The sequence below is a fragment of the Topomyia yanbarensis genome, chromosome 2 (genome assembly GCF_030247195.1).
Source record: "Topomyia yanbarensis strain Yona2022 chromosome 2, ASM3024719v1, whole genome shotgun sequence".
NCBI classification, from domain to species: Eukaryota; Metazoa; Arthropoda; class Insecta; order Diptera; family Culicidae; genus Topomyia; species Topomyia yanbarensis.
Window position 1 is genome coordinate 181,670,018 of NC_080671.1, and position 8,205 is coordinate 181,678,222.

The following is an 8,205-nucleotide window of genomic DNA, read 5'->3' on the forward strand; positions in this document are numbered from 1 at the left end:
AACTAACGGAGGTCCAACTAAAAAGCGGTCCAGTTAAAAAGTGTCCAACCAGCGAATCACAACTGTATACACAATACGGTAAAAAATCGGAAGTCGCCTTAGAAAAAAATGTGCGCAATTGATCAGGCTTTTATGAAAAAATATTTATTTGGGATTCGGTTGACACGTTTTAGTTTTATAGTTCATAAACCCTTACTAGGTCCGAATTGGCCCAGTTACCCATACAGTAATCGAACCCTATGAAGTGTTGTTCTTGAACCAAAATAATCTTATTGACTGTGGCAAATGTTTAGTCTTCCATGCCGGTGAAACGTGTAAAGTTTCATCGGAATCTAAGATGGTCGGCTACGATTTGAAAGATTTTCGGACGGATCTTCGTGGAATTACTTCCCTTTGTTCATGTTCGATTCCACTCCTCTTTGTATTTTTCTTGATCGAAGACATCTCCTCTCTATTTTACAGTTGATGATCACCACTTATTTCGTTCTATTGTTGACATCAAATATTAGGTTTGTTCCAGTACCAGGAGAAACTGGAAGTACTCCGGAACAAACAGGGAGAAAATCGTTCCTGTACTATCTTCTTCTCTTTTTTCTTCTTCTGGTGGCAAACCGGAGTGAAAAGGAGCAAGAATTTTTTGCTCCGGAGCAACAGGTAGTAACTTCCATGTACTGGAACAAACCTATTGCTTACTATCGAACAAAATAGCCATAATATAAGTACAGTAAAACCCGGTTAATCCAAAATAATATGTTTTTGTTGATTTTATTTCACTACTCTGACCAGCCAAACCTCATGTACCAGTGGACCCATACGGAAGTACCGTCGCCAGCACCATTGACACCAGGTAGACTGGAGCCACACGTTGTTTGGCCACACATAGTCCCATCCACTGAAACGACTACCAAAACAGCCGCCCATTCCACTACCGGCCCTTCGGAAGTAAACGAGGCAGAAGGTTTTATAAAAACTAGCACCCCAAAGGTACCCAAAACCAAGGCCGACTCAACTGTTGAAGATCTGAAAAACAAAGTGAGCAAGTGTGAAACAATAAATGACGTGAAAAGACTGATTCGAACATTCTTTAGTGAAGTAGAAAGCGGTGACGCTAGCCTGGTAGAGATAGTTGAAGGGAAGAATCGGAAGTGTTTGCTCAGTGATCTACTGAACGAGACCGAAGTAACAATTTACGAGACAGACCACAAAAAACTAGCACAAGAACCAGATGCAGCTGAGATACCGCCAATAGCGCCTCCACTTGATAGTTCGACATCGGCACAGGAACCACGTACTAATGGAAATTTCTCAGTTGAATGTGATTCCAATACCAATAACGCTAGCTTGCCTAACAGTATTCTTAACCGCAAAGAATGTTCCTTGCCCGACGCTAACAGCAACGATAGCAATAGAAACCTAACTAACGGCACTGTGTTCAATAACAATGCTAACGAGACTCACGGTGCAATGTACGTCTGTAGAAACTGTATGAAACAAGTAGTTGTAACGAACGAGCGTGGTACCTGTGTAACCGGAAGTGACACCCTCGTAGGAAGTAGTTACGAGCCCGTATTTCATCAGAGCAAACGTTTCACTACACAGGAAACGCAAACTGATCCCGAGAAAGCGAGCGATGTTATATCTCCAAAAGCTCTTCCTCAATCTTCTACATTACCCCCACCACCTCCACCTCCTCCTCCACTACTTCCTTCCTTGTCTAAAGCTACACCACCACCTCCTCCACCCCCGCCTCCCCCTCCAGCACCACCACCACCAGCATGCATTCCACCTCCTCCACCAATGCTACCAGGAGCCTTCACTAATGCACCACCGGCTGCGCCTCCCTTACCACCACCACCACCACCGCCACCATTTGCAATACCACCAGCACCAATGGCCATGGCAAACGGTGCACCCGCACCACCTCCGCCCATTGGTGCAACCGTTCCCGCGGGACCAGGTAAATTACCGTCAAGTACTACTCAGAGTGGCCACGCTGTCATGACTGGCCCACCACCACCATTACCATTACCAATACCAACGCCCGGAGGATGGTATCACACAAATAGTAAGCGTTTTTGTACACTATCCTCCTCAATGCGAGCTCTGTAGAGTGTTACCTTGCTGTTTAGTAGTATTTTTCTGATAAATTTAGAATAATCAAATTCTATTTAGAAGACGATAAAATCTAGGTATCTATTTGCATTCAATAGTAGTTTAGTTGATTTATCATAGAGTAACACTGTAAAAGCACACTTTTTGTTATCAGAATGCACCGCTAATAAGGTTCTAAAATCAAACTACATACTTTGGCTTCTAGGTAGCTGTTTAAATTCAAAATGTCTGTTTCGAGTAAGCTTTTGGGAATTTGACTGCTGCCCGATGGGTTCACCAGACAAAATGAATATTAGACTGGGACCAATATTATACGAAAAACCGCTCAATAAAATAAAAAAAGACCAACAAACTTCATTTCAAATATGTCCTATACTACTATAACTGCAAGGTGCTCCTATGTAGTTAGGGAACTTCGTACTGACTTGCGATTATGAGCAGGATACAGGGTGCGTGACGAACCTTTTTAGAAATTGATATGGAAAAATTACACCAGTTAATTAGTGTTTGATCCCAAGTAACAATTCTGGTTTTATAGCGCACTACAAGTGCATTCTAAATTTGAATAGGAGCTCCAAGAGTGCCATGAAACCTCAATTGTTACTAGGGATGTTGTGCTTTATTTTCTGTCGTAACATAAGGGAAGTGTACATTATTGAATTTAAGTTTGATTTTTATGTTTCAAATTAATCTCGTCAGTAACTAGCACCAACTGAATGTCTATTAGCACTAATTAGACAAATTAGCACTAATTAGACACGAAAAAATCCAAACAGTTCACACGACACATGTGAACGCCTACAGCAACTGACTTGTCCCGAGTGATGTCCCGGGAAGCAAATACAGAAGCTCTGGTTTGCTGACGAGAAAGTGAAATCGAACTCTTGTCTGTTGTATCAGATGGCTGGTGTTAAACGCTTCCGGAAACTGCCATGTGTACGTTCTACCATGCTTTGATCCAAAGAAGTCATCACCGCCTTGATTTTATTTTTTAACGAGCGAAGTTTGGCGTGAAGTGCTCTATTGGTATCCCAGTCGCACACACTCCACACAAAATAATCCAAAAAGTTACTAATGGGATTGCCAAGGGGGCGAATTTCCTCCTCCCAAAGCATTTGTCGCAAGCCATTTCTACGTTTTCTTATAAGGAATATATTGGCTCGATTGGCACGTTCCCCATGTTATTCGGAGATTTTTGTTGTCTCATCAAAGAAAAGAAAAGGTAGGGAAATGGAACACGACAACACTTTACAATCTCAACACAAAACAGTAAACAACCTGCTCTTCACTTCCTAAGGAATAAGAACCACACTGATAAAGCCTATACCTCTTTACCTTACCGGGCTAGCAATAATAACATATCCTTGCGTTTTAACTCCCTGTGCATTGGCCCTTCAAGAATCTTCTACAACACCGAAAGGAACCGCTACATTTTCCTTCTCATACAAACTAAATGTGTGTAACTCATACTTTGGTTAATTCAGCTGTAATAAAAGTTGTATGCATCTAGAACCAAAAGTCCCAATACACAATTATGTTACATGAACAAAAGAATTATATGCTTTCAACAGAAATATCCTATTCGTCTTCGGTGAAACATAGGAAGGTAGTCGAATTGTGCAAACTTGAAACATAGGAAGGCAGTGAGATACTATTGATTTTATCGTCATTTTGGATACAACGTTAGATAGTTTTTCATACTTTATAGCAACACTTAATGAGACGCAAATTACCTGACCGATTCAACAATGAAATTAGCAGTAAATTACGCGGTCTTTACTCTTCTTCTTCTAACGGTAGAACTCCTCTTCGTATTTTCCTCTGCGTGGTGGATGGATGAACAAATTGGCTAATCTTCTGTGAATACATACGACCATTGATTTCGAGTAACTTCTATGTATACATGTAGATACATTACTTGTTATAATCAAAATTACTACCATTTTCTGTTAAATGTGATACCGAAACAACAAATATGTATAGCGCATTAAAAAACCACTTCACCCTCACTAGAACTTAGATAGGCAATCGATGTTGAATGCCTGCAGCAAATGTTTGCGGTTTAATCATGAGTTGTCTATTGCAGCATTTCGCAAGACCGCCGTGAATCCTCCAAAGCCGATGAAGCCACTTTATTGGACTAGAATAGTAGCGCCGAAGATAAGTCCTGTGACGGAAACGGACTCTACAAGTGAAAGCGCAATTGCTGAAGAACAGAATATAGCTCTCTGGCAGGAATTAGAAGAGACGAACCTCGACAACCTGGATGAGTTTACTGAACTCTTTTCGCGTCAGGTCGTAATACCAAAAGTGAAGGAAAAGGTAGAAAAACCAGAGAAAACGATCAAAGTGTTGGATAGTAAACGATCACAGAACGTAGGAATTTTTGCCAAAAGTTTGCACGTGGATTTTGTTGAGATCGAATTTGCGATCTATCATTGCGATACATCGGTGGTAAGCTTGGAGGCTCTTCAGAAGATTATGGAAATTAAGGCGACCGATGAAGAATTGGCCCAGATTAAAGATTGTGCGGAGGGAAATATACCCTTGGATCCACCAGAGCAGTTCCTACTACGAATCTCCAATATATCGTCCTTTTCCGAACGCATTTCCTGTATTGTATTCCAGGCCGAATTTGACGAGCATTATATTTCAGTAACTAGAAAATTGGAGACGGTGAAGCACATTTGCGAGTTTCTTATTGAGAATGAGCAACTCAAGCATCTATTCTCCATTATTCTAACTCTCGGCAATTACATGAACGGAGGTAATCGAACACGCGGTCAAGCCGATGGATTCGGACTAGAAATTCTCGGCAAGCTTAAAGATGTCAAATCGAAGGACAACAACATTACGCTGCTGCATTTTATCATAAAGACCTACATCAGTCAGTGTCGAAATAGTGGCCAGCTATTGCATGACGTGAAACTTCCTGTGCCAGATCCTGGTGACTTGGACCGTGCTGTTCTGGTAGATTTTGATGATTGCAGGACGCAACTGAATATGCTAAAGTCTAAAACTGACGGTGAGCATGAGAACATTACAAACATGACTTAATTCCGAATAATTTTCAAATTTCGATCTTTTTCTCTAGAATGTCGTCGTATTACTGAAAAGGTTATAGGTAACCCCACTGAAACCAACATTCAACCCTTCAAAGAGAAAATGGAGGCATTTATCGAAGTTGCATCAAAAAGAATCGAAAAACAATACGGTAGACTGGATGAGTGTCGGGAGATTTTCGTTAAGACAATGATCTTCTACAAATTCACGCCAAAATCTGGAACACTTGAAGAATGCAAGCCCGAACTATTTTTCGAGCCTTGGACCTCGTTTTCCCATGACTTTAAAAACATTTTCAAAAAGGAAATACTCCACATCTCCAACGAACTGTAAGACCCTTTAGACATTAGCAATACAATCTTCTCATATGCTTATATATCTTTCAGATTGAAGAAAACGAAACGGAGGCCACCAACCGCACCAAGCAATCCCAAGCAGACATCTTCCGGAAAACAGAAGGCCGGTTCCTTGAAAGAGCGTTTAAAACGTTTGAGCGGCAAGCATTAGGAGGTGCAAGTTATTCGGTACAACGCATTTGCATGACATTCACAGATATACGAAAGCCTTGCAGTATATCTCTTTATGCTAAAGACAAACATTTATTCGGTCATCAATATAATCAAAAATCTTATATACGCTTATCCTGGAGAAATTACATTGTTATGAACACCATTGTCATATCTCAGTAAAAAAAATTGCATATTTATAGTGTTCAATAGAATCGGTTGCTAATTTTAACTCTTCAAACGACGATATGATAGATTAGTTAATAAGACGAAGAGAAAGTATTTAACTGTACAAATGGTATTAAATAAAACTGCATCAAACCTCGTTAACCCGTGCTTTTTTGGTCGTTAAATAGAATAATCCTGCTCAGTAATATCTAATTATCTACGTTGCGATTGCCGTCCGTCCTTTTTTTAAAGAACACCCTTTTTGCTCCGGTTTGCTACCAAAAGAAGAAAAAAGAGAAGAAGAGAGTACAGGAACGATTTTCTCCGGAGTATTTCCAGTTTCTCCTGGTACTGGAACAAACCTATTAACACACCTGGCGGTAATATCCTGAACAGGCCTTTATTTGTTACACAAGTTAAAAGCACAGAGAACCGACATACAAACTACAAAAAACTTTCCCGAAAAACATGTGAAAACATTTAAATGAAAAAACGTTGAAAATCCCCATCACTTCTATGCGATGTGCATGCGTGAATCACCCTTGTATCCAAGATTGCATACAAGGGCCGAATAATATATGCCAGCCAATCGTAACGCCGGCTGGTGCCCAGTTAAGCTCAGCCGGAAATGAACCGGAATTCTGGCTGGTTCCAGTTCGTATTCCGGCTCCAGTGACACAACCGATTCTAGTTAGAATCGGTTGTTGCACTGGAGCCGGAATACGAACTGGAACCAGCCAGAATTCGAGTTCATTTCCGGGTGAACTTTACTGGGTGGGATGTTGCTACTTCCCGGTAAGCGTGGCAAGCAGAAAGTTAGCAAAAGTTGAGCAAAGCGAAATTGATGCTGGGAGAGTTTCTGCGCGATTTGTGCGAGAATTCTGGCAACGAATTCGCTCAAATGCAACAACCGTTTCTGACAGAACCGGTTAAACCAACCGATGCTGCTCACTTTTATCCAGAATCCAGCCAGAAATGAACGGCCAAGATCTCTGCACGCTTCCTGCCACATCTTTGTCAGATGTTTTGCTCGATTCGTGCTAAATTCTACCAGGTAGGAATAGCCAGGATCTTTGCACAGTTTATGTCCGAGTTATGCCAGGGTTTAGCTCGGTGCCTGTCAAAATTTGCCAGAAAACGCGAGCGAAACCGAGTTCGCCCCAACTCAACTAACCCGATAGAATACGCGCAGAAATCTGACAAGGCTGCCAAACCAAGACATACAGAAATCTAGCGGTCTCTGCCATAAAATTTGCTCACTGGGTTGTTGGTAACATTTCAAACCGACATGCATTGGAAACTTGACTTGAACATCAGTTCTCAGTGTTAAAAAGTCGAGATAGACGATACGTTGGGTGAACTACAACTTTGCATGATATGAAGTTCAAATTAGAGATGGTCGGGCTCGGGTTTTTGGACCCGAAACCCGGACCCGACCCGAACCCGACGGGTTTCGGTTCGGGTTCGAGTTCTGTAAATTTAAGCTTCTCGGGCTCGGGTCGGGTTCCGGATTTTCAAATTAGAAATTCTCGGGTTCGTGTCGGGTCCGGGTTTTTGAAATTTTGAACTTTCGGGCTCGGGTCGGGTTCGGGTTTTTCAAATTACAAATTATCGGGGTCGGGTCGGGTTCGGGTTTTGAACAAATCAACCCATCCATTTCATGACACTGTTTGTATCTATACACAAAACACACTTTTTGTAGTAGTGAATTATACTTCGTAATACGAATGGATGATACATATAACCGTACCAAATAATAGCACCTTTGAATCGCTAGAATTCGTCGTATTTTCTGGTGTTCAAATATTGTATTTTTTCCTTCTTGCTTAAAATTCCGTCTCTTCAGATTCGCTGAATTATTTAATTTTTTAAACGAACATTCATGAGAAAGCATTCAACAATACGTGTTTCACATCTAAAATCTCTTTGCGATTTATTTTCCATGATAATTAGTAATAAACCAAGTCAACAGGAATTTATCGCAAAATATCGGTTCAACTTTCTATAATGGAATACAAATTTCTACAGGTACATTAAAACCGATACTTAGGCCGCGGCGACTTTTTCTCTACGTATACGGTTTTGTGAGGTACATTCGTACCCAAGAGTTGAAATCGCTCTAATATGTTTAATTTTTATTAAATTTATTATTAAATTGGATAGTTTTATTCTAAAATCATTCGTAGAGTAATCTGTTTAAAAATATTCGTGTATTGACTATTTAATTATGTAATATTTCATTTTGTATAGAACAAGTCTTTAAAATACGTCAAAATTCCCTTTTTCATTAATATTGTTATAACTCCAGTAGTTTCAAACCGATTTTGACTATCTATACTGCGTTCTAAAGTTTATT

At 40.5% G+C, this 8,205-nt stretch overlaps 1 protein-coding gene across 3 annotated transcripts in view; it reads left to right on the forward strand.

Moving 5' to 3' along the window:
* LOC131682300 (protein cappuccino) overlaps positions 1-6,011 on the forward strand; it is a 40,158-nt gene extending 34,147 nt beyond the window's left edge. For 2 of the 3 annotated variants that reach the window (XM_058963682.1, XM_058963684.1), the window contains 4 exons: positions 787-2,065; positions 4,199-5,137; positions 5,207-5,504; positions 5,562-6,011. In XM_058963682.1, coding sequence (XP_058819665.1) covers positions 787-2,065; positions 4,199-5,137; positions 5,207-5,504; positions 5,562-5,682 — 2,637 coding nt within the window. In that variant the 3' untranslated portion in view covers positions 5,683-6,011. The remainder of the gene's footprint in view (positions 1-786; positions 2,066-4,198; positions 5,138-5,206; positions 5,505-5,561) is intronic. The other variant, XM_058963683.1, reaches the window with a different exon arrangement.
* The last annotated feature ends 2,194 nt before the right edge of the window (positions 6,012-8,205 follow it).